General features: G+C 45.3%; 1 protein-coding gene across 1 annotated transcript in view; it reads right to left on the bottom strand.

Moving 5' to 3' along the window:
• The window catches only part of LOC126484876 (uncharacterized), a 199396-nt gene that overhangs the window by 157456 nt on the left and 15099 nt on the right, over positions 1–26841 (bottom strand). Inside the window, exons 2-3 of the mRNA XM_050108472.1 lie at positions 19565–19762; positions 10332–10546 (exon numbers count right to left, since the gene is read on the bottom strand). Of these exons, the coding sequence (XP_049964429.1) occupies positions 10332–10546; positions 19565–19762 (413 nt within the window). The remainder of the gene's footprint in view (positions 1–10331; positions 10547–19564; positions 19763–26841) is intronic.

The raw sequence follows: 26841 nt of genomic DNA, 5'->3' as shown, positions 1-26841 counted from the left end.
GAACCACTACTTAATTTCACAGTTCAGTGGGTTTATCTGTAAGAAAATTTGTTCAAAACTGCCCATGAAAATTTCAGATAGTATAGGACTAAGAGGTGAACCCTTAGCTAGGCCATCAGACTGACTGTAATAATTGTTTTAAAACTGAAAGTAATTGTTTTTAAACACTGTTGAGTAGCATCGAGTATATCATTTAATTCTATAGGATTTACCTTGTATTTGTGAAAAATATCTGTTAATATGTTTATAGATTCATCAGATTCATTTTTAAAGAAGCTAGTGACATCAAACGAGCCGGCCGGAGTGGCCGAGCGGTTAAAGGCGCTACAGTCTGGAACCGCACGACCGCTACGGTCGCAGGTTTGAATCCTGCCTCGGGCATGGATGTGTGTGATGTCCTTAGGTTGGTTAGGTTTAAGTAGTTCTAAGTTCTAGGGGACTTATGACCACAGCAGTTGAGTCCCATAGTGCTCAGTTTGACATCAAACGATACTACTTTGGAACTGAGTGGGATTTCATATCTTTAATTTTTTCAAGAAGAGCCGCAGAATTTTTGATACGAAAGATTTAAAATTGATTTTGTTTTTAATGATATAATAAGGCTCTTTCGTTAGCAGGTAACATCGAGCAGATAATGATGACACTGTCGAGCGTATTGGAACACCATCTTTATGTAATCTGAATGATCCATGTAATGCAGGGGCAAGATGATTCGTATTAACTGTCATGCGGCTGTTGGTTCCAGATATAATACTTTTACATAAATGATCAGACTCAATGTCCCTTTTTACCTTTGTTAAATGAAGTTTTCGTTACAAATACTAAACTCAAAGTGAAAATTTATCCGATTTCTCAACATTTGTTGAATTTATTTCCACATAAAACTTTGTTGACACTCTTTTTAGTTAATGGAATTATTGAAATTTTTTTCCTATGTAACCACTTTGTCATTTTTGTATCTTGTTCGCGACCAAAAATACATAATTCTATAGAATGATAGGAAGTGTTTTCCTTTTTAACGTTTTTATCATGTTCTACCAGACACCGACAGATAATTCATTTAATGATAAAAAACATAATTTAAAGATTTGTTCTATAAATCACATCATAGGTACGCAATCGATTTGGAATGCCAAAGCAAATAACGTTTTTATTAATATTCATATATTTTATATAAATTCATCCGAAGCAATCTTATAGTAAAACTCTTGGGAATCGGACAGAGCTTTTCTCTTCCATATACATCCCCACAGAAATGAATATTACTACGCGTTTGAACATCTGTTCGTTTCTTAAGTTTTATGGAAGTGATTTGGATAATCATTCTGCACCTTTCATCTATATGGCTTCTTGTCGTATAAGAGTGGTGTCGCATTGTTCGACGGACTGGATGTTCTTGTGGTGAATATATAAAAGATGTGGGACTTTGAACTCATTCACTCTTTACCACTATAACTTTTAAAAATTTTGTTTGCTTTGTTTTCCCTTCGTCCTCGAATTGTTCCGCTTCCATTTCAGGATGTAACATAGACGAGACTTGTTGATGACGTATCTTTCCTTACAGCGCAATGTCAGTTTGATATAACTTGTGGAATGTCTTGGTCGCCGTTTTCCTGTGAATCTAGGAATGTGATCTAGTCTTTTTGTGTTTTAAGCGTGCATTTTGTTTCTGAGACAAGATGGCTACGCTGAAGCGCAACGATACCTACTCAGGCCTGTGGGCCTTGTTCGGCACCCTTTCATGCTACATAAATTTTTGACACTCACCACTGAATCAGGCAGAGAATGCCGGTGCGAGGTTCCACTGGTTACATAGTTCCTACCGGTGACTGGGATGTAGCAATGTGTGATGTTCCCTGAGGAAGCATTCTTACCACTTTGCTTAACAGTACTGTGCGGGAACAGCGTCAGTGAGATGAGCGGCTGTTGCTGGAAACCAGCTTGGTGAGAGTCCACAACGTCATTGTAGTTCATACTGATGGACCATTCTGCAGTTTCGATGATCCCCGTCCTCTATACGGCGAATGGATACCTACCACGTGCGCGGGGCTTTCTAAACTGAATGGAGCCACCTCGCTAATCTCATTGTTCCAACGTCGAAGACATGTCATTCAAAACGATGATATGGGGATCATCTGTGCATGGCGGTAATTTTCCACATTCACACATGTTCTTTACACTATCCAAAGGTTGCGCAAGGGACTGTTTCCAGCAAGCTAGCACTCTCTCATAAACACAGCTTTGGGTGTAGGAGCATTTGAATAATATTCCATCAGTTTCGCAGTCTGGATGTCGCAGTTCACTCGTGTCAAGTTCTTTGGTCTCAAAATATTTATGGTCTGCAATAATTAAGTTCGCTTCTGCCACAGAATTACAAATAAAGTCCCGTTATTCCGTGTCACGTCGGAACATCCACTGTGGCACTTCCTTATACATTATTTTATTGTATTATTCAGTTATAATTCGTTGTGACCCAGATACCAAGTAAGATCATTGCCTCAGCAGAGTCTGTTAGTTTCCCAGAAATGCTGACAGCGAAACTGCCCTTATGCACTCTATATGTTCAGCGAATAGGGAATGTGGGGAAGTTTCCAGTTAGCTGAGAGGCAGCAGTCGATGCACAAAACTATTTCCTGATGTTCTGTCTCCGACTACGAGAGACATCTTCTGAGGTACAACGGCAGTGCATGGACGACTAGGGGGGTCCAGGATTTGCAGAGCTGTATAGAAGGCAGCGTCATTGGTCACACGATACCGAATGCTGGATTATCTTTGGCTGACGCCATAGTTCTCGATTAAAAGCTATCAATCGTCATTCAGTTGGTGCAAAGTCGGCTTCCATATGTTATTTAACTTAACCCCCTCTTCTTTCCTGTTAGACATTTTGATGACACCACTGAACTTGCGCGCATGACAAATCATTGTTTTTGAAAGATACACCCGTCATTTCACCGTACAAAAGGTTTTATTCCACAATCTTGACACTGTAGCGAAGCTTGAAACCTGTGATTTGGTAATCTATTTCATTCCACAACGATACAAGGTGAAGAAATCATGTTAATTGCCGTTATATTCGCCTATTACACAAATGTTCTCTTATTTGCTTTTAACAAAATTGGTTTATGTAACCGCAGACACATATTTTGAAGAGTGTAACCAGTGACTCCTTAAAATCAATCCTTCCAAGACCCAGGCAATCATTGTAGGTCGTACCACTCGCTCCTTCCGGCTCCTGGATTTCTCCCTTACCATCTGCGCCCATCCTGTCCGGCTCTTCCCATCCTTCACCTCACCTCATCTCACCTGAATCCCTCATCTCCACTCCAACCAAACCAAAGCCCACAACTGCCTCCAACTCCTCAAACTCCTCTCTGGCCAGATATGGGGGTGAACTCCTCTACCATCCTCCACACCGACATATCCTTAATCCGTCCCATCCACTGTTATGCCAGTCCCGCCTGGATATCCACCCCCCTCCCCCCAAATTCTATAAGTCCCTCCAGATCCTTGAGTGCCATGCATTCCGCCTCACCTTCCGTATACACCTCCTGCCCCCCACACAGATCCTCTACAACCTGATTCCTTTCCCCCATCTGCTCCTATTCCTCGAACATATCCACATACTCTACACCTCCCGCCGCCTTGATCACCCTAATTCCCTCGTTGCTCCTATCCTCTCCTCTCCAAACCCTGCCCCCTGCCTCCATCTCTACACCCTTAATCTCCTTTCCCAAGGTGGCTTCCATCAACTCCCCCTCCCGGATGATGCCCTCTCTCCCTCCGTTTATCCCTCCTATCAACTCTGATCCTTCTCTCCCCCTCCTTTCCTCTGTCCTTTCACTGGGCTCCCTCTTCTCCCCTTTCCATCCTGTTTTTCCCCACATGCCCTCTCTCTTCCTCCCTTCTCTCCTCCTCCCCCTGTCCTTCTGCATTCCCCTCCTCTGCCTTTCCCCACTCAATTTCGGATCAGCCCAACCCCCCCCCCACCCCATCTTCTGAGTCCTTGTCCTCCATCAGCTACTTCCCCCCCCCTCCCCCCACCTCGTTTTTCCTCTCCTTCCCCCCTTTTCTTTCCCATCATCTATCCAGGTCCCGCCATCTGCCCTCAGCTGTGGTGTGTCATATCTGTGCCAACTTTTTAGTGCAGTGTTCAAATGAATGTTCAGTGTTGGTGCATCTTTCCAAAGTGTTGAAAACAGAAATCTTGTAGTCACTGGGTGTGATTTTTATATCTCTTGCGAAGAGAAACCAGACTATATGTCTGTCTATTATTTTACCTGTCTGCTTCCTGTGTATTTTATTAGCATCTCCAACCCTTTGTTTTGTGTGTTAAGTTCCACAATTTTCCGCCATTTTACCATTTAAGTCAGTGATTTTATCGCCTTCTGTTATTATTTATTATCTTCATTTTTTTAAAACGAATTCTGTAGACTGAAGAGCGGTGTACTCAGTTGCTGCCAGCCCCCCCAATAAAGGAAAAAAAAAGTATTTTGACGAGCAGGCAATCATCGTATGTCGCACCACTCGCTCCTCCGGGCTCCTTGATTTTTCCCTTACATCTGTGTTCTTCCTGTCCATCTCTCCCTTTCCCCCCTCCACCCCATGGACTCACCATTGACCATCATCTCACCTGGATCCCTCATCTCAGATCTATCCAAATCAAAGCCCACAACCACCTCTGTCTCCTTAAACTCTTCTCTGGCTGGACATGAGGGTTGAACCCCTCTACCATCCTCCACCCCATCCTCTGTTATGCCAGTCCTACCTGGATATCCAACCACCCCCCCCCCCCTCCAAAATTCTGTAAGTCTCTCCAGATCATCAAGCATTATGCACTCCACCTCGCCTTCTGTATATGCCTCCCATTCCCCACACGGATCCTCTATGACCTGATTCCTTTCCCCCATGTGTTCCTTTTCCTCGAACACATCCACATCCTCTACACCTCCCACAGACTTTATCCCCCCCCCATCCACTGGTTGCTTCTCTCCTCTTCTCTCCAACCCCTGCCCACTCCCACACCTTCACCATTGTGTCCCCCCTACCCTCCACCTCTATACCCTACATAAGCTGTCCCTAGGTGGCTTCCGTCACATCAGTTTTCCTCAGGTGGCTTCCGTCAACTCCCCCTCCCAGATGATGTCCTCTCTCCTTCCATTTATCCCTCCTATCAACTCTGATCCTCACCTCCCCCTTCCAGCCTCCCTCTGTCCTTTCTCCCCTTTCCATCCTGTTTTTTCTTCACCTCCCCACTCCTTGACTCCATTCCCTCCCTTCCCCCCCAGGTCCTTTTTCTTCCCCTTCACTGCCTTCCCCACTCTTTCTCGCTTCCACCCTGCCCCCCCTTTCCCTGTGTCCTCTCCCTCCATCGCCTCCCCCTTCTTTCCTTTCCTCCCCCCTTTTTACTCTCATCGCTCTGGGTTCTCCCCCCTCCCTCCCACCCCCATCTGCCACTGTGTCTCCTCTATAGAGCTATTGTAAGTGTCTCTTCAGTGTTGTGCGTCCCCTGTCAGCGCTGCAAACAGACACCATACTACCTGCTGTGTGTGTGTGTGTGTGTGTGTGTGTGTGTGTGTGTGTGTGTGTGTGTGTGTGTTTTAGCTCTTGCAAACAGAAACTACACTGTCGCTGCGTGTTTTAAATTGTACCTGTCTAATTACTATGAGTTTTAAATCAGCATCACCGACCCTTTGTTTTTATATTTTCATTTCACACGTTTTCGCCATGCCAACTTCCGTAAAATCGAGTAACGTTGCAGACTGCTGTTCATGGAACCAGTCCTCAGAGTCTCGTAGTTGTTTCCGATGCAACATCGCACGTTTACTGGTAACCTTGGACTGTTTTTACTATCTTGATATCTTCACATTATGTTTTTAACACTTCTGTAGGCTGTAGAGCGGCATATTACGTTGCTGCCAGCCCCCCTCGCCCCCCTCTGGGGGAGAATCGAAATCAACAAAGCAAAAAAAAAAAAAAAAATTGTCAATGACTTGTGTTACAGTTATGTCTAGCGACTGTTGGTACTTGTAACACTTCATAATCGAAGGCCAAAATTTAGGTTGTGGCATAAAACCTGTTGTACAGTCAAATGGCGGTTATATCTTTCAAAAACTTTTATATGAATGTAGTTCCACACCAAAGTAACATCATAAAGCCCTGTCATTGCTAAAATGCTGGAGAATTTTATTTCACAGTTTCCATCTCGGGAAGTGTGTTCCGCTACGCCCAGTTTGACACTTTGCCCCAGACAGTGGTTCCTTTTGTGCTTGACTATGTGAGTATTAATTCTTCTTTGTGTGGTTCCAGTGTACACACGCCCACAACTACACGGAATTTTATGTACCCCAGGCGTAGGTGACGTCTTTTGACATTCTTAAGCATTCTTTTATTTTTTTTATTTTTGGTTATGTCTAAAGATCGTTACAACTACATACTCGGCCAACACATTCCCAGTGTGATCCGTAATACTGTTAAGGAAAGGAGGGAAAAGCTACCCAGTTGGCTACCATTGTCCCTCTTTAGCCTGGCTTTGAAGCAGTACGGGAGTGGCCACTGTACCCCACATAGGGATTAAACTTTCATTCAGTCGACGAAAAACTACATCTAAAGGTGTACCTCTATCTCCGCCGCAACCATTAAAACAGCTGAACGTGTCGAACACAAAAATACATGTGTACTGGACCACAGTGGTCAAGGCAGGCCAACTTGGGTTTCCGCAAGACGGGCAAGTTTTGGGGATCCGTTCAGCCACCTGCACCTGATAACAGGTTGCGCCATCAATCCAACGTGATTAGTCAGGTATATATTTGCGTAGGTAGTTTCGCTAAAGCTCAGTTATCGTAACGGTGGGAGCAACAAAATTAAAACATCAAACTTAAGGGGAATAGAGGAGAAATTAAAAATTGGGGAATATATACTAGTCATGAAACGGAGCCCAAGTCCAACAGTGGAGGTGTGGTTATGAGCCAGCTTGAAATAATTTGGTGGGTGTCTCGCAATGTAGATTATGTAAGAAGTCAATAAACACTCATTTGGAAACCTCGAGTACGCTACGACATGTCCGTAAATTTCACCAGCAGTTTCTTCACTCCAAAAATATTTTGAAAGAGGACAAAGGCTGACAAATGTGTGGAAACCTATGCTGGGGACTTCATATCATTTAGCGGTGTACAGGTCTTCTAAATTTAGCGCAAACACTGACTGAAATAGAAAAAAGAAATGTCGCTCATGGGACATTAAAACCCCATTCTAGTGGTGTGCAACATAGCGCGAAGAAAGCTTAATACGAATGAGAAACTTCTTCTTACAGACATTTACTTTTTAAACTAACGTAATATGAAAAACGAACTTTGTATTTGCTAAAATACGTTTGGGGGATTCAGAATGAGCTATTTAGGCTACGTAGAATGAATTCAATGAACCCTCAATACACATCATAGAAAAGTAATTAAAACTGGTATAAGTGGAGTCATGTTTGGCTGAAACACACTAAGATTACAGGAACTAATCTTCCAAAACCTTATTTAAGTTGGCGTTGCTATATAATAACCTTGTTGAAGTTCTTAGGTGGAAAGGATCTTGATTTTCAGAGATGGTTCTGCTTATTATAGAAAACATACGTATTAAGAGGCCACCTGATGATGCTTCGAACTGAGAACAGCCAGTATCAGTCGAATGAAGCTGACGTTGCAGAGAAAACTGTTCATATCTAAAATAAATAAATAAATAAATAAGACCGAAACACGCAGAAAAGGAAAAAAAGAAAATATCTACCATTTTCTGGCCTAAAATGACCCGAAATGAATATACAGGGCGTATCAAAAAGAATCATCAGATTTGGCACATCTTTATTTCTGAAAGTAAAAAACATGTACAATAAATTTTGTTTTACACTCCTCTTTAGATGCACAGCATATGTCCGTGCGATATTGAAATTGTTTTCACACTGCAACCTGCATGCCTTGAGATACAGTTTCCACAGCTCCTGTTATGCGATGTCTCAGTTGATTCATTGTTGTCGGTAAAGGAGGCACATAAACCCCCACAAGAAATAATCACATACAGTCAGGTTCGATGACCGTGGAGGCCAGTAATGTAAGGCTGAATAATTTGGTCCAGTGCGACCGATCCATCGCTCAGTAACCCTTTGATTTAAAAATTCCCGCACTGCCAGATGCCAGTGTGGCAGCATCCCATCCCGTTGGTAAACGAAATCATTCGGATCAGTCTCCAACGGTGGGAAAAGAAAGTTCTCAAGCATATCGAGATATGTGCTTCTTGTAACAAGAAAAATGGACCATACACCTTTTCCCATGAAACTGTACAAAATTCATTAAATTTTGGAGAGTCCGACTTATGTTGTTCAACTTCATGAGGTTGTTCCATATCCCATATTTGCACATCATGACGATTCACCTTTCCATTTAAATTGAATCTTGCCTCGTCACTAAACACTAAGCATGGAAGAAAACTGTCATCCGTCATCTTGCCAAGAACGAAATTACAGTACTCCACACGTTATTGTTTGTCACCTTCATGAAGAGCTTGCAGTGGCTGAATTTTGCAAGGTTTCATCTGACAACATCGACGCAACACACACAACATGGACGTCAGGGGCATGTTGAGCTGTCGAGCTGCATGGCGAACAGATTTCTGCGGACTCCTCGACAAACTATGGCAGATACGTTCGAACGTGTGTGTCAGACACTCGGGGGATGGCGCGGTGATTTGCCTTTCCTCAAACAACCTATTTCTCGGAATTATTCATGCCATCGTCTAACGCGCTATGCTGTAAGAGGATCCACACCGTTCCTAGTATTAAAGTCACTCTGAACAGTTATTACTGACCCGAACTGTAGAACACAAAATGCTTTCTGTTGTCCTGACACCATTTTTACTAGAACTGAAGTGTGCACACACTGCTGTTACCTAGTGGGTACCATGTAATACTCGAGTGTTAGCTCTTTCCAACAGTATGTTGTTCATGCACATATCTCAAGTAACAGAATAGTTAAGATTGTTTAAAAATCGGATGATTCTTTTTTATACACCCTGTATATTATATTGAGCCTTGTTTCATTACATTGTGTTAAAAAAGGACTCTCCATCAATTTCCGAACCCTACTCATAATGCTATAATGGAAGCAATCAGAATAAACTGCTACGTAGCATAACACAGTGGGATCCCTCCCGGATGATGAGCTTCGATCTGACATCTACCCCTCCTACCAACTCTGACCCCACCTTCCTCCCCCCTATTCCTCAGGGCTCCCTCTCCCCCCCCCCTTCCCTTCCCTTCCCCGGAGCGGTTTTCCCCCTCCCCCACCACCACCACCCTCTCCCATGCCCCCTGTTCTGTGTCTCTGCACTCCCTCCTGCCTTGTCTCCACTATTCATCTCCGGCACCTCCCATCTCCTGCCTCTTGGTGTGCCTCCTGCCCACCCTTTTTTCCTCTTCCTCCCACCCCCCCAGCCCCCCCCACACCCTCTTCCCCTCTTTTTCCCTTGTCTCCACGCTCCAATCCCTCAGCAGGTCCATGCCAGCGGTTTTTATTCTTCATGAGTGCTTCGTCGTTTCCAATGGTTTTCTTAAGTGTCTTGCTCTGTGTGATTTTTATCCTGTGGCCGACTTTTAACTTGTATTTGCCTCCAGTGATTTTAAGTGCACAAGGAATTACCAGCTGTGTTATTTTAACTTTATGTCAATTCTTTAACTGTCCCCCAGTGCTGTCCCCGTATTATTGTATATTTTAACTCCCATCATCTCCATTTACTGTATTTTTTATGTCCCCCATTTTATGTAAGAGTCCCCCTTCTGTATTTTTGTAAAGCCATTTGGTTAAAGAGCAGTGGACTGTGCCGCTCCCAGCCCTCCCCTGCCCAAATGGGGCAGGGGAATGGAATTACAACAAAGAAAATTAAAAAATAACACAGTGGGATGTCGGGCAGGAAAGCAAGATCCATTTAGCCGGCTTTGGTTGGTCGTAACTTGACTTGGATGAGAGTAAAGCAGTCTGCTCATTCTACTGATATTCTGTGGCAGCTTGCCTGCCTGTTGGGCAAGCATGGGCGGGTTAACAGCGGATGTCTATACCTGTGGCTGCATCTCATAATGACGCACATAAAGAAACCCACATCAGGATCGCTCCACTCCGGAACACATCTATCTTTTACTATCATGATAGTAATAAAACCTTATTCTACGCCGCCCTGTTGATGCTCACCTTTTTCATCTCATTGAGTGATGTACCGCCGATCTCCGTTAATCCACAGTGGTTTAAAGAGTTTGTTTGTCAGCCACCATCAGCTGTTTGAAGAACATTTTTGCATACCTCAGAATGTGCTCGTGGTGTGAGATGCAAACTGCCAACGTCTGACGGCGATCGACGTTGAGCGCCCCGTCGCTGCGAGAGAGTTCTCGCAAGTTGCCGGCAAGATAGCGTAGCTGTATGCACAGCAGCTGCTGCAGCCACATGAGCAGGCAGTCGAAGAAGCAGAGGATCATCACCGAGTACATGGAGCATGCATACTGCATCCAGTACACCATCTGTAAAGGCCGTCGTGGCAACCACACCATTAACTTTCACCAGCAAGTGCCTGCCTCGAGACAAGATGATATCTACAAAATGTTAAATCTAACATGGTATTTCCTCTGTAACGTTATCAGTTTACGTCACCTGTTCCCTGGTTGCCTGCAGTAGTTTTATAAACACTTTATTATAATGGTATTACAAATGTGGTATTATGTTTTGAAATTTATGATATTTTCAGCTTGGATAGACTTCTACTACTAGACAAGGTGATTCTTATTAACGTTAAAAAGCACCGAAACGACGTAGATGACGCTGAGGCAATTAATTTAATGTAAGACACATGGGGCCACAAATGTTTCGAACTAATCCGAAAGTGGCTGACAGATGTTGAACATGTGACGTCACCAGATGACGTGTATCGCCGCACGTGAAGTGGTTGAGGCTATCGGTCTGTCGTACCCACCCCACCCTAAGTCAAAGTATTCACCTCTGTGTGGCTACGGGCAGACGTGTGCGACTTCAGGGTGTGAAGCTCAGGGTCCAATCTTGCGTCTGGCAGCCTGTATTTTTTTCATTGCGTTAGATAGTTACCTGTTTACATTAAGGTAATATTTATTATTTACTTACCAGTCTCTCGTCTCCGTTGGTTTATTGCAAAGTACATTACAACAAAAATTACCGTATTGGGTCACAAGTAAACGAGTATAAGCTTCCGAATTTCGTCCTTACCAGTACATGACCCATGGTTCGTTTACTAAATAATGTCAATAAACAAAAAAAGAAGGGATAAAGGGAAAGAAACATAAAATAAAACAAGTTTTGGTTGCTTATAGCGAGAACAATAATATTTTTAAATTCTACGTTTACAAGAGATCACGTTTACAAAAGGTGTTCCATTTTGCTCCGTTCTGCAGCAGTGTGTAGCACTGCGTCCTACCGGCGAGTGTAGGGTCAACAAACCCAACCGCTGCACGTGTGGCGAGGTACGTCATCCGGTGACGTCACATGTTCAACTTTTCTCATCCATGTTTGTGGTATTTCCTGACATATGCGGTCCCTCTGTCTTATAGACCTAATAATTACATTTTCCCCGAGACATTTAATTCGCTAAGCTTTATCTCGTGGAAGCAGAGGAATTGAATCATAATTTGTGCCACGGCCGGACACGAACCCGGGTCTTCTTGCTTATTCGTCAGAAGTTCTAACCTTTACACCACCGGAGCATTATGGCCAACAATGCTGCTCGAACTACCCAGGTCGAGGGCCCTCCTCAATGGCATGAACCCTCTGTCTTATATTAAATTACCTCTCGCAGCAGCTTCTACGTCGCTTCGGATGTTTTTAAATGTTAATGAGAATCATCCTGTATACCGATAAGAATGGCTCGACAATTATACATAAAATATAATGTACCAGTACACCCCCTATTTTTTAAAGATAAATACACACACACACAAAAAGACGCACCACGAAGGAATTAAACAAATGAGACGGAAATCGGTAGATGCGGTGTACATGTATGAGCGAACAAATGATAACGATTTCAGCCATTGGCTGATTTGGTCAAGAGAAAGAGCTTCAAAAATTGAGGAAGTAAATCGCGCGTTGGTCTACCTCTGGCTCTTATAGAAGCATTTACCTGGCTTGGCACTGATCGATAGAGTTGTTGGTTGTCCTGAGGGATATCGTATCAGATTCTGTTCAACTGGCGCGTTAGGCCGACAAAATCCCGAGATGGTTGGAGGATCCTGTCCATAATGCTCCAAACGTTCTCAATTGGGAAGAGATCCAGCGACTTTGCTGGGAGAAGTAGGATGTGGCAAACACGAAGCAATGCAGCAGAAACTATCCGTATGCGGGAGGCATTATCTTGCTGAAATATATGCCCAGGATGGCTTGCCACGAAGGGAAACAAAACGGGGCGTAGAATAACGTCGATTAACCATTGTGCTGTACGGATGCCGCGGAATCTAACCAAAGGGGTTCTGCTATGAAACAAAATGGCGCTCTAGACTAATTGTCGGGCCATATGATGAGCGACAGTCAGGTTGGTATCCCACCGCTGTCTGAGGCGTCTCCAGACACGTCCTCGGCCTGGAATTGTCTTCGGTGACGAGTCCTGCTTCGAACTATATCCCTATTTCCATGTGTGTCTTTTTTACCATGCTATAGTTTATCCGTATGTTGTTGTTGGTTTTCGTATATGTTTGGTTAAGACCGACCCTGTCAGACTGTTGATTCCCTGTTCCACCGAGTCGACGAGTAAACTGCAGATCTTCTAGAACGAAGTAATCAGAACGCTTAGTAAAGTCTTTAAAGGAGTACCTCTGACACGGAATTTACAGTGTCTGAAGAGATCCAGACTTCAGTGTGATAATTTGCGTATTTGTAAGGCCTATGAGCGATATCTCAGACGGAGGCGGTGTTTGAGACAGAATAAAATGCGGTTAAAAACAGTGGGTTTGGCTACGGAAGAACGGCACACACTCGCACTTAGTGGCCAGTATTGCATCGGCAATCTCACAGAAGAACCAGAAGCGTAATTAACAACAGAGCCAATTTAGCGTTAAAAATAGTTTCTTCTTTAAGCCGACAGCCAATTCGGTTCACTATTCACCGCTACAATATTACTGTTTGACTCTAACCACCCAGACATTCATGGGGTTACATCAAAGTCACTGGACTAAACTTCATCACCACGAAAGGCACCATGCTGATGCCATGTAACCCCGCCTCGACCCTAGATAATGGCCCCAATTCGACGAGGAAGAGGGTCCACAGATTTCTTCAAGAATTCGGTACCCAGCTGAAGCCACTCCTGATGATTAAATCCCACAGCTCTACCAAACTGCAAGGATGTTGACTGCAACGTTTCACAAGCTGTACCAAGTAGACCGCAAAATTTTCTGTGTTCAAAAAACGTTCAAATGTGTGTGAAATATTATAGGACTTAGCTGCTAAGGTCATCAGTCCCTAAGCTTACACACTACTTAACCTAAATTATCCTAGGGACAAACACACACACCCATGCCCGATGGAGGACTCGAACCTCCGTCGGGACCAGCCACACAGCGTCTCAGACCGCTCGGGTAATCCCGTGCGGGATTTTCTGTGTGACTATTGAGGCTTTCAAGGCCACTTGTTTATGTATTGTCTGTTGGTTTCTATCACCCTCCATTGTTGGTGGCGGACTGGAGAGTGAGCCTGTGACAATGTCAGCCATTTGTTCAGGCGAAACGTCAGCAAAATCGTTAAACAACGTCGGCCGAAGATCACAAGACAGAAAAAAAATGTTCAAATGTGTGTGAAATCTTATGGGACTTAACTGCTAAGGTCATCAGTCCCTAATGTTACACACTACTTAACCTAAATTATCCTAAGGACAAACACACACACTCATGCCCGAGGGAGAACTCGAACCTCCGCCGGGACCAGCCGCCCAAGACAGAAACAAAAAGTCGATATGTCATTTTCTGTGGCATTAAAATTAGTGAGCCTGTGGATCAGTCTAGGTGCAGTATAGTGCATGAGTAATCGCAAAGTGTTGAACGTTTGAATGCTGCTCTGTAAGACAACTGTAGTCAGCTTGGAAGACGGAAGTGCCCACAGCATACTTAGCATGAAACGATAGAAGTAAAGGCGATACTTACTCGACGAGAACGTTGAAAAAACCCTGATTCATGTTCAAAGTAACCTGAATGAGTGGGCCAAACTCGTGGTACGAAAAACATTCCGAAAACGTCAAAGAACCGCCTCTTACATCCACAACACCCTCCACACACTGCAGGTTAAACGCCTAATTGGGCCTTCGGTATACTGGACGCCGTATGCCATTTGATAGGATGCAAAATATGATATGCCGGACCACATTACAAGCCTCCTGTCACTTACTGTCCATTTCGTGTTGTATGTCCATTGAACATGTGCAGTTTTATGTGCCACTGTGATGAATGACTTTCATGAATCGAATGAATGGCGTTCCCTTCGCAGTGTTCGTTCAGGCACTGGTTCAAATGGAGCCGCATTTAGGAATTCCTATCGGATTTGAAACTGATTGTCATTGAGAAGGCGTGACAGTCACCTACAGTCTGTCGGTTAAAATCTTTTTGCGATCACTATTTTTACGATATGTTACTTGCCTGCGAATGGTACACCATTGCTTGCAGACACGTTGGGCAGACCGCATCGGCAACCAGGCAACTTCTTTCACAATATGCTCAAGGCTGTGTGCAAACATGAGAGCTTCGTTCTGCCATTCTATCACGTCTCCTCGTCGCTGAAACCTGATACTAGTTTTACACAATCTATAGCGTTAGAAAGTGGAAAGCGCCACCAGGGTTAAGGCTACGCCTTCGTGGAACCAGCCAGTGATCTGCGCCGAGCTTCCCTCTCGATACGCAGATTGATCCTCTTCGACTCGTACGTATGGAAATGAGAGATGTACAGGGAAACGGAATGGATGGGTGGCCCTGAAAAATGAATCACAGCTGTTTGTCTTGTATAAAATTAACAATAATGAGTGTAAAAAAAGGAAGGTTAGAGTTTAATAGCCGTCGACAGTGAGGTCATTAGAGATGAAGTATAAGTTCGGATGACGGAAGGTCGCGGAAAGAAATTGGCCGTGTTCTCTTCAAAAGAAGCATACCGGCATTTGGTTGAAGCGATTTAGGGAAATAGTGGGAAATCTAAATCTGGATGACCAGAATGAAGTTTGAACCGTCGTCCTCCAGAATGCGAGTCCAGTGTGTTGACCACTGCTCCACCTCGCTCGGACATTGTGAATGTAGCGGAGGAGGTTGTTGTCTGTTGTAATTAAACAGAAATTCGTAATCATCACAATTTATTGACGAAGTTAACAGAATGCAAACCAACACGCAACATGAGATAGCTAATCAAGTTATTTCTTGTGCAGGAGATGAGTGGTAGACGGAAGCTGAACCTGTGGGAGTACTTACATTTATAATGTTAACTTGGGATGGGTAGATCATGAAGGGGTGAAGAGTACTCTGGTAAAAAACTGAACTGAAATGTGGGGTTGCATAAGTAGTGGGAGGGGGCAGTCAAGCCTGCATGAAAACTCAGCAAAGTCATGGCCAAGAGATTACTGTACAAAGCATGATCGATCCAACTTTACGTGAGACGACAAACCACGCCTATTGCCTCGTGAGCACTGCTGACTGCCCTCATTGCTGCATGAACTTACACTTGCGGAGATCAGCTGGCGGTGTGTGGGCTGCAGCAGGTGATGGGCTGCCAAGGGCCGTTTCACATCTGTCCAGTCTCTGACGATTGCCTCTCCACGAATCTAAACTTGCGAACGTCCCCAATGCCCCTCCCAGAATCAGAGTGCGAAGAGAATAAGGATCATAGTCACAATACGAATAGCTTCAAAATCCGAATGACTTCTGAAACGAAGAAGAATATGACTGAAACTAAAACCAGAACGCGAATCACTCTAAAACTTGCACTCTGCCGCTTCTGCCCTCCCAAAATCACCAAAATTATACGTAAGCCAATCTAAATGATAGTCTCTACCTTGGCCAATGGGAACCCTCGTCTAAACAAGTAGCCTGGTTTTCCCTCTAGAGCTCCACGTGGACTGATTTTTAATAGCGACGCCAGCAGTGCGTCGACATACTACAAACTTGGCCCTTATCTGTGATGTTATGCACTTCCCATGTTATGAAATAATCATATCGCAGCTGGTCGGCCAGAGCTGCTCACTGTTAACAGCCTGACGTCTGCTCGTCCCCATCCAGTATGTGTGTGTTCACTGGCAGTCGGAAGACGCTGTATAGATAACTGTTGCTGCCTCGAGAATGTGCTATAGGCTGCAAGTAGGACCTCGTCGACCAGGCACCTCCAGTATATGGCAAAATTTAATCCTCTGAAACGGCGCTAGCTGCCTGCCCACCTGAATGAATGGGACGAAACGACAGTCGGCCACGGCCACACAAAAGTCTGGGTTCCAGTCTGTTCCTGATGGCCTGACCTCACGTCCTCTCGGGCCGTGCTAATGGAACCCTTGGCCACGGCTCGGCTGTTCTTCCCACTAACCACATATACACTCCTGGAAATGGAAAAAAGAACACATTGACACCGGTGTGTCAGACCCACCATACTTGCTCCGGACACTGCGAGAGGGCTGTACAAGCAATGATCACACGCACGGCACAGCGGACACACCAGGAACCGCGGTGTTGGCCGTCGAATGGCGCTAGCTGCGCAGCATTTGTGCACCGCCGCCGTCAGTGTCAGCCAGTTTGCCGTGGCATACGGAGCTCCATCGCCGTCTTTAACACTGGTAGCATACCGCGACAGCGTGGACGTGAACCGTATGTGCAGTTGACGGACTTTGAGCGAGGGCGTATAGTGGGCATGCGGGAGGCCGGGTGGACGTACCGCCGAATTGCTCAACACGTGGGGCGTGAGGTCTCCACAGTACATCGATGTTGTCGCCAGTGGTCGGCGGAAGGTGCACGTGCCCGTCGACCTGGGACCGGACCGCAGCGACGCACGGATGCACGCCAAGACCGTAGGATCCTACGCAGTGCCGTAGGGGACCGCACCGCCACTTCCCAGCAAATTAGGGACACTGTTGCTCCTGGGGTATCGGCGAGGACCATTCGCAACCGTCTCCATGAAGCTGGGCTACGGTCCCGCACACCGTTAGGCCGTCTTCCGCTCACGCCCCAACATCGTGCAGCCCGCCTCCAGTGGTGTCGCGACAGGCGTGAATGGAGGGACGAATGGAGACGTGTCGTCTTCAGCGATGAGAGTCGCTTCTGCCTTGGTGCCAATGATGGTCGTATGCGTGTTTGGCGCCGTGCAGATGAGCGCCACAATCAGGACTGCATACGACCGAGGCACACAGGGCCAACACCCGGCATCATGGTGTGGGGAGCGATCTCCTACACTAGCCGTACACCACTGGTGATCGTCGAGGGGACACTGAATAGTGCACGGTACATCCAAACCGTCATCGAACCCATCGTTCTACCATTCCTAGACCGGCAAGGGAACTTGCTGTTCCAACAGGACAATGCACGTCCGCATGTATCCCGTGCCACCCAACGTGCTCTAGAAGGTGTAAGCCAACTACCCTGGCCAGCAAGATCTCCGGACCTGTCCCCCATTGAGCATGTTTGGGACTGGATGAAGCGTTGTCTCACGCGGTCTGCACGTCCAGCACGAACGCTGGTGCAACTGAGGCGCCAGGTGGAAATGGCATGGCAAGCCGTTCCACAGGACTACATCCAGCATCTCTACGATCGTCTCCATGGGAGAATAGCAGCCTGCATTGCTGCGAAAGGTGGATATACACTGTACTAGTGCCGACATTGTGCATGCTCTGTTGCCTTTGTCTATGTGCCTGTGGTTCTGTCAGTGTGATCATGTGATGTATCTGACCCCAGGAATGTGTCAATAAAGTTTCCCCTTCCTGGGACAATGAATTCACGGTGTTCTTATTTCAATTTCCAGGAGTGTAGATTCACAATTGAAACATACTCGTACATTAGAAAATTAGTAAATATGGATCAGTGACCCCATAAATCATTATTTCTTCCCCATACGAATCAAGTCCCTAATTACACTTACACTGAGGAGACAAAGGTCATGGGATAGCGATACACAGGCACACAGATGGCGGTGGTATTGCGTACGCAAGGTACAAAAGGACAGTGCAGTGCCGGACCTGTCATTTGTACTCATGTGATTCAAGTGAAAAGGTTTCCGACGTGATTGCGCACGCATGACGGGAATTAACAGACTTTGAACGCGGAATGGTAGTTGGATCTAGACGAATGGGACATTCCATTTCGGAAATCGTTAGCGAATTCAATATTCCGAGATCCACAATTTGAAGAGCATGCCGAGTATACCAGGCATTAACTCTCACCATGGACAACACCGTGGCCGACGGCCTTCATTTAAAGACCGACAGCAGCGGCTTTGTGTAGGTTACCAGTGCTAACAGAAAAGCAACACTGCGTGAAATAACCGCAGAAACCAATGTGGGAGGTGCGATGAACGTATGCGTTAGGACAGTGCGACAAAATGTGACGTTAATGGACTGTGGACCGGCGCGAGCGTCTTTGCAACAGCACAACATCGCCTGGACCCTAGACGACTGGAAACTGTGCCCTGGTCTGATGAGTTCCGATTTCAGTTGGTGAGAGCGATGGTAGGGTTCGAGCGTGATGCAGGCCACACGAAGCCATGGCCCCAAGTTGTTAACACGACACTGTACAGGCTGGTGGGGGTTCCATAATGGCGCGGACTATGTTTACGTGGAATGTGTTGCGTTCTCTGACCCAAGTGAACCGATCATTTACTAGAAATGGTTGTGTTCGGCTACTTGGAGACCATTTGCAGCCATTGATGGCCTTGATGTTCTCAAACAATGATGGAATTTTTGTGGAGGGCAATGCACCATGCCAACGGATCACAGTCGTTTGCAATTGGGTTGCAGAACATTGTGGACAGTTGGAGCGAGTGGTGGGGCCACTCAGATCCCCCGACTTGTATCTCATCAAACATTTATGGGACATAATCGAGAGGTCAGTACGTATACGAAACCCTCCAATGGCAACATTTTCGCAATTATGGACGGCTACAGTGGCAGCATAGCACGATATTTCTGTAGGAAATTGCCAACGACTTGTGGAGTCCATGCCACGTCGAGTTGCTACACTGAACCAGGCAAAAGGAGATCCGACCGATGTTAGGAGGTATCCTATGACTTTTGTCAGCTCAGTGTACATTACACCATCAAAAAGAAAATCTGCATATCACAATACCAAATTAATACATGTGCATAATAAGAATGAAACGTCAGGCTACAGCCAGGCGTGTATCAAAAGCTACAAGTGTGCTGTTTTAAGGAAGATGACAAACATCATAGCTTATGATCTTATAACCTTAATCATAGCTCTTTATTACACGTTATTTGCGAATACACAACCGTGAACTATGCAAAGCCGGATTTTCAGTTGACTGGAAGCAATATTTTGGTAATCTAACGAACAGACCTTCTTAATAGTTGGCTGTTGGCTGTCGAATGGGTACCACGCGTCGTATCGCAGTGAATCATCTCCTTTGAGGAGCGGCACGAAGTACCAGTGCGAGGCGCCGAGCACGCACATCACTGACCACACGACGGTCACCAGCCAGTAGCGGAACCGCGTCCTCTCGAGAACCTCGTACAGTTTCGTCGGCACCGCCCATGGCTGCGAGAAAAAGAAACCACCGAATGTATAAGAGCGTGCACACTGCCAGCTACATAACACACTATATCTGCAGGGTAATAAATGTAAGAATAAGATGGAGAACTAATGATGCAGTGAAAGATCAAATTCCTTTCACAAAAAATAATTCCCTTTTAGACGTGTGTGTATGTGTGGGTGGGTGGGTGGGAAAGAGGAAGTGATCTTGGATATTCTCATGTAAATGTCTCACGTCATGGTGCGACAGACAGTTTCTTGAGGCCTAGATCTACGTCCACATACAGGTACCACATTTCGGTGTACGGTGGAGGGTACTTCTGAGATCATTATCATTTCCCTTCTGCCCTGTTCCATTCACGAATGGTATCTGGGAAGGACTGTGCATAACATTCTGTATTAGCCGAAATTTCTGTGTTTCTACCGTCATGGTATTTTGTAAGATATACAGGAAGACAATTATTGAACTATACGGAAGAAAAACCGTAAATTAGTTACATACTACGGGGTGCACATACTTTATTCGACATGTAAACGTCACTACAGATATTAGAATTTAGGTTATCACATGTTCTCTATGACTGCCATCATTGGCGATGATGTGGTGCAGACGAATAGCGAAATTCTGTATGACCCGCCAAAGTGTCGGAAAATCGGAGCTGTCGATGGCCTCCTGAATGGCTGTTTCCAGCCGAGCAATGGTTTTTGGGTTATTGCCGTACACCTTGTCTTTAATACAGCCCCGCAAAAAGCAGTCGCACGTGTTCAGATCCGGAGAATATGGCGGCCAATCGAGGCCCGTGACAGTGGCCTCTGGGTACCCCAGACCCAGAATGCGGTCCCCAAAGTGTTCCTACAGGACATAAAATACTCTCCTGCTTCGATGGGGTCGAGCTCCGTCTTCCATGAACCATATCCTGTAGAAATCAGGTTCACTTTGCATAATGTGGATGAAATCATCTTCCAAAACCTTCACGTACCGTTCGGTAGTCACCGTGCCATCAAGGAATATCGCACCGATTATTCCGTGACTGGACATTGCACACCACCCAGCCACCCGCTTAGGGTGAGGGGACTTCTCTACCGCGAAATGCGGATTCTCAGTGATCCAAACGAAATCGGTTCAAACGGCTCTGAGTACTATGGGACTTAACATCTGAGGTCATCAGTCCCCTAGAACTTAGAACTACATAAACCGAATTAATCTAAGGACCTCACACACATCCATGCCCGAGGCAGGATTCGAACCTGAGACCGCAGCGGTCGCGCGGTTCCAGACTGAAGCGCCTAGAACCGCTCGGCCACAGTGGCCGGCCTCAGTCACCCAAATGCGCCAATTTACATATTGACGAACCTATCCAAACGAAGGTGGACTTCGTCGTTAAACTAAACCGTACATGCGTGTACTTATTCCAGTCATGCCCCGCGGCCAACAGTGCAGTTTGAACGTCCTGACGCAAACTGCTCAGAAGTTATGACGATTTTATTTCATGTAGTTCATTAACTATCCCCCTGTACATCCGAGGAAGAAGCATACTGCCTGTCTCTTCTGGAACGCATGTTCTCGAAATTTTAACAGTAAAGCGCACCGTCATGCAAAACGCCTCTCTTGCAGGGTCTGCCACTGGCAAATGTTACCAAACGTCTTTGAATCACCTCTCTACTTAGTCGCGTTCCTAGGCAGTTGAACAAAAGAAATGGTCGAAGAGAGTTCTGTAAGCTGTCTCTTTTGTGGGTGAATTACATTTCCTTAGGATGTGTCCTTGGAGTCTTACGCGGCGGCATGTCTGAATAAAATATTCACACACCGATCGTTAATTAAACACCGATAGTTTTCACCACCCTGTACACAATAAAGTGGTCCTGAACACGTTAATACACAGAGGATATGTTATTTCTGACGAAGACACCTACATTTTGACTTGTTGCACTTGAGACGTATGTCCAGAGAGAATGGTTATAGCAAGACAAACATTGTAAACTCTTTCAGTGCCACCGAAGAATGACGCTTTGCGATTCGGCAGAAGAGCTCAAGTCGCCTGTTTTCCATCCATACTGTGGGGCAACGAGCAGCAGGTTAGGACGTGTGCTGCAGAGACATGGGTTGAGACAAGTGTTCCTGCCCACCCCCAAGATGCGACATATGCTGCGCCCTTTTAAAGACGGCATAGCTCACTGTGTGCCTCGTCTGTATGATGTCTACTGCGAAAGAGGCAGCATCTATATAGATCAGACAATTCGCACAAGAGCATCGCCTCGAAAACGGACACAAAATACAGTTTGAAAACACAGAGTCTCGTATCATGCGTCAACATATTGTGGCTCCCTTACAAAGTAGGCGGCTGAGATGAGAATACACAGCAAAATTTTTAACAAAGGCCAGGGGTGCGAACTTAGTAAGGCCTGGGGTCGGACTTTGGATATCGAAAGGAAGCAGAGACGGAGGCTTGACGCTTGTAGGGAGGAGGGAGCGGCGGTTTCAAATTTGGCGCCGCCCCCTCGCGCCACCTGACGTCACTCGGTCTCTTGCGAGGCCTACGAGAAAGACTCTCATGGGTCTCGGCTCCGTGGCGGGCCGGAGCTGCTTAGAGCTGTTGAACTAATCTTCCGCGCATGCCTCTCTGAGTGGTGGCAGAGGCTGCAGTCGTGCTTGTATAAGCGGAAAACCGTGCCGTCCCAGCAGTCAGTGGTTTCACTCCTGACGACGATGGCAGAGGGAGCCATCGAAAGTTTGAGAATTTTATTCGAATTGAAGTGGCTTGAAAACCGAGAAGATTTTATGCATTTTCTAACGATTCCTCTAGTAAATCGCATTCTGGCCATTTGGTTCTCCTACAGCTAGTTTTATGCGGTTATTCATCTCTAGGTGACTGCAGGCAGCTACCAACAGCATAACATAACAGTAAGAGGCTCCATGACCATTCATGCACAGTGTGCTACATTTAATTCCAACTGCATTTAGCTATAGTTTTCTGGCGCTGCGCCTTTCCTACAAAAAGTAGCATCATCTGCGAATAACCTCAAGGAGCTTCTGGCATTATCCACCAGGTAATTTATTGGGATCACTGATGGCCCTATGAGACTCCCTTTTTGCACGTCTGAAATTAGTTTTACTTACAATGAATTCACCCAGTCAGTGATCAAATAACAATCATACTTTTTTTTCTTGGAAAACAATGGAGGGGTCCCGCCGAGTCGAGATTATTAGCGACGGAGCACAACGTCGGACTGGGGAAGGATGGGGGACGAATTCGGCCGCTCCCATTCGAAGGAAATATTCCAGCATTCACCTTAAGCGATATACGGTAATCATACAAAATCTAAATGTGGACGGCTCTATGGGGATTTTAACAGCTTCATTCAATAAAGGGGGCGTTACGTCTTACGTCCTTCACACTTTACACGCGTAAGGGAATGTGCTACTGTGCAACACAATTCCCACTTTCATGCTTCTCCCCATGCGGGTTCTGAAATGACGCAGTAACATACTTAGAACTTGTCAACGATAGTGGTAGGGGACTAACAGAGTGACAGTATTACAGAAATTCAGCTCATGTTTACCAATACCTCTCAAGAACTTTAGGGGAAACGATTGTTACTGTCAAACAATTTCTTAACATTCAAAAAAAGAAAAAGACACTACGATAAGACCTGTACTTGTATTCTCGATGACAGCTGTTAAAATCCCCGTATAGCCGTCCACATTTTAGGAGATTAGGTCACGTGCATGCCTCAGACAAACAGAAGAATAAATGAGTTCTTTGTGCAATGAATTTCGAAAGGAGATAGTGTTGTAAAAATGCTTCGGGCAGGGAACAGTATTGACAGGGATGATGGATACGGTACTGAATGTGATATAACAAACATAACTTCAGCAATGACTCAAATAAATATTGAATTTGTGTCTGTTTCGAGCCGTTACGATTAGCTCCAGTGGAACGGATCTGTTTATAGTCTTATTTAAACCAACTAGCATATGTGAGCGATGTGGCGCTGTGGTTATCACACTGTACTCGCATTCGAGAGGACGACGGCTCAAATCCCCTTCCGATTATCAAGATTTAGATTTTCCGTGATTTTCCGAAGTCGTTTTATGCAAATTTCCGGATGACTCCTTTGAAAAGAGCACTGCCGATTTCCTCCCTATCTAATTCACGTCAATTGTGAGTGAGACCATAGGTGTGGCGGTCGTGTATGTGTTGGGTGGATCGCGTGGCTGTGTCGTGAGTAATTCAGTTTTAAAATGGAAGAGAAAGTAACTCAGGTCGGATTATACGTAGTGACCAGCGTTTCTACATGAAAATCAAATCTCTACGTTGAAAGAACATAAAGGAAATTTACGCTCTGAGAAAGGTGGGTGGGAATAGATTAGTGGATGGTAGCACAGTACCACGGTGGTCTGCTCGTTCCACTGAAAGTCCAGTAAGGTTGGTTGGTTGGTTTAGGGAAGGAGACCAGACAGCGAGGTCATCGGTCTCATCGGATTAGGGAAGGACGGGGAAGGAAGTCGGCCGTGCCCTTTGAAAGGAACCATCCCGGCATTTGCCTGGAGTGATTTAGGGAAATCACGGAAAACCTAAATCAGGATGGCCGGACGCGGGATTGAACCGTCGTCCTCCCGAATGCGAGTCCAGTGTCAAAGTCCAGTAAGCACTGAGAACAATTTGACAAGTGGAAGGCCGTCAACTGCAAGAGCCTAACATCTCAGGTTATTGCTAACGACATTTTGAGAGAGGATCGACGAAAAACCTGTGAGGAAATTGCAAAGAATTGAAGGAGAATTGCTTTAACGTTATCGAACAGAAGGAGAACTGCTTCTGAAAAAGACGGTTGCAGTTGATGGAACCTGGATATGAGATTCTGAGCCAGAATTGGTGCCTCAGTCGTCGCAGTGGAAGAGTTCCGACTCTCCACACTCGAAAACTTTCCGCTGCCATCAGTCAAAGATGGAACTGACGATGGTCTCTGCATATGACGTGGAGTCATAGTTAGAAATAGAGTGCCCTAGGGAACGTCTGTATCAGGCGTGTACTCCAAGTTGTTTCAGCAAAATTTTTTGAACCCGAAAATTCATCAAAGAACGCCTGAAAAGCTTGCAGTAGGTGTTTTCAATTGCTCGATAGTGAAAGACCGCTAACGCCCTGGCAGTGAGAGAAACATTCGACGAATATGGATGGGAATACCTCTCCACCCACCATATAGTTTCTATGTGAGGCCAACAGAGTTTGATTTGATTCCCAAACTGAAGGATCAACAGCATGGAAAACGTTTAGATACAGCTGATGAAGCTTCCAGCGAGATGACCCCAGTAATCAGACAGTCAAAACTGAAGGTGCTGTGTCCGGAATATAGAAGTCGCCAAAACGTTGAGACGTTGTCATAAGTAAGAATGGAAATTACAGTGAAGGCTTGTAAAGGTATTATGTAAAGTAAATTATTTTCTTAAAGTGTGTCTTACACTATGCAGAACTTTTGAAATGGCCTTCGTAGATGAATAAAGGGCTGGTACCCATGTCCCGCCTTTACACGATTATGAACACGTTCTCACAGCTTCACTTGGGCTAACGCTAGACGCAGACAGATGGGATAAATAGCGGGAGGGGGTGGGGGATATTGACAGGATGGGCATCAGATGATGTACCATTAACATTGCGAAATCCAGATTAACATGCCGACCCCGTGTCACAGAGCATGTGGCCAGGAAAAAGAATACGAAGTTGTATGGCGAATATGTCAATAGTGTCTCTGCGCATGTCGAATATTTGTCCTTAATTTTAATTATGTCTGGAGTTTTGTTTTTCATGAAATAGGTGAGACTTTTCTTATTATGGATAGGCACCCACAATGATTTGCACAGCGGAAGTGGCAACACAGAATGGGTGACAACACCATGCTCCCGTTGGTGTGTTGATGGGGCAAGCACTTCAGTCGCTGGCAAATGTTTATTTTGGTCCTATTGGCAGGTGGGGCTTCACGAGTAATGGTGCGCGTTTCGATGCCAAGGGACAGAGAAGGTGACTACGTTGATAGCAGAATGTTTAAGGGGCAGAGAGTGGGGGGGGGGGGGCTGCAGGAGTGCCACTGATAGGAGAAACTTGTGGTCAATCGTAGGGTAGCACCCTTTTTTAGATAAACCCAGATTTCGGGTTATCAATATCAAAAGAAGAAAGTATAACTGAAAATTTTGAACCTGGAATATGCGAAGATAAGAAGGTTGTTAAATTAAATTTATTGATCGGAAATATTATGAAGTTAAAAAAAAAACAGTTAATTTCTGATTTGTTTAGATGAACTGCTATTTGTAAACTACATAGAGTTAATATGTGTCAGAGAACAGCATTCGACCACTGATATAAATACGGGTAGGGGTATGTTGGCACTGAGTTACTGCAGGGCAGGTGAGGATTAAGTTGGAGTTGCCACATATACTAAGAACGGATGTAAATATACAAAGAGTGATACCCATAGATTTACCAGTGATCAGCATTTTGAAGCTTGTGCTGCAGAAACAGAATTTTTTTTGCGGTTAATGGAAAAACTCACAATACTCAGGGCCCTACATTGTAAATTTGCATTATATGTAAAACAACTTCACGGTTGAACTTCTTACTTTCCAAACAGAATGAAGTAACACCAAGGGAAATCTGACCCTTCCAAACCTGTTCCACTCGCGAATAGTGCGTGGGAACGATTATTGTCGGTAAGCCTCTGCATTGGCTCTAATTTTTCGAATTTTCTCCTCGTGATCAATACGCGAGATGTAGATGGGAGGGGAAGTAATATGTTGTCCGACTCCTCCTGAAAAATGCTGTCACGAAATTTCAATAGTAAATCTCTCCGCAATGCACAACGCCTCTCTTGTAACGTCTGCACGTGGAGTTTTTTTAGTACATCCGTAACGCTCTCTCGCAAGTTAAACGATCCCGTGACGAAACGCACCGCTTCTCGTTGAATTTCCTCCATCAACTCTATCAGTCCTACCTGATAGAGATCCCAGACAGATGAAAAATAGTCAGTACACTTAGTATTAATGAACAATATTACATGGTTTGTGACTTAGTCACTGCCTACTTTGAAAATTGATG

Source organism: Schistocerca serialis, chromosome 6, assembly GCF_023864345.2.
Source record: "Schistocerca serialis cubense isolate TAMUIC-IGC-003099 chromosome 6, iqSchSeri2.2, whole genome shotgun sequence".
NCBI classification, from domain to species: Eukaryota; Metazoa; Arthropoda; class Insecta; order Orthoptera; family Acrididae; genus Schistocerca; species Schistocerca serialis.
Note: the sequence above shows the minus strand (reverse complement) of the source record. Positions and strands in the feature narration are given on the sequence as shown.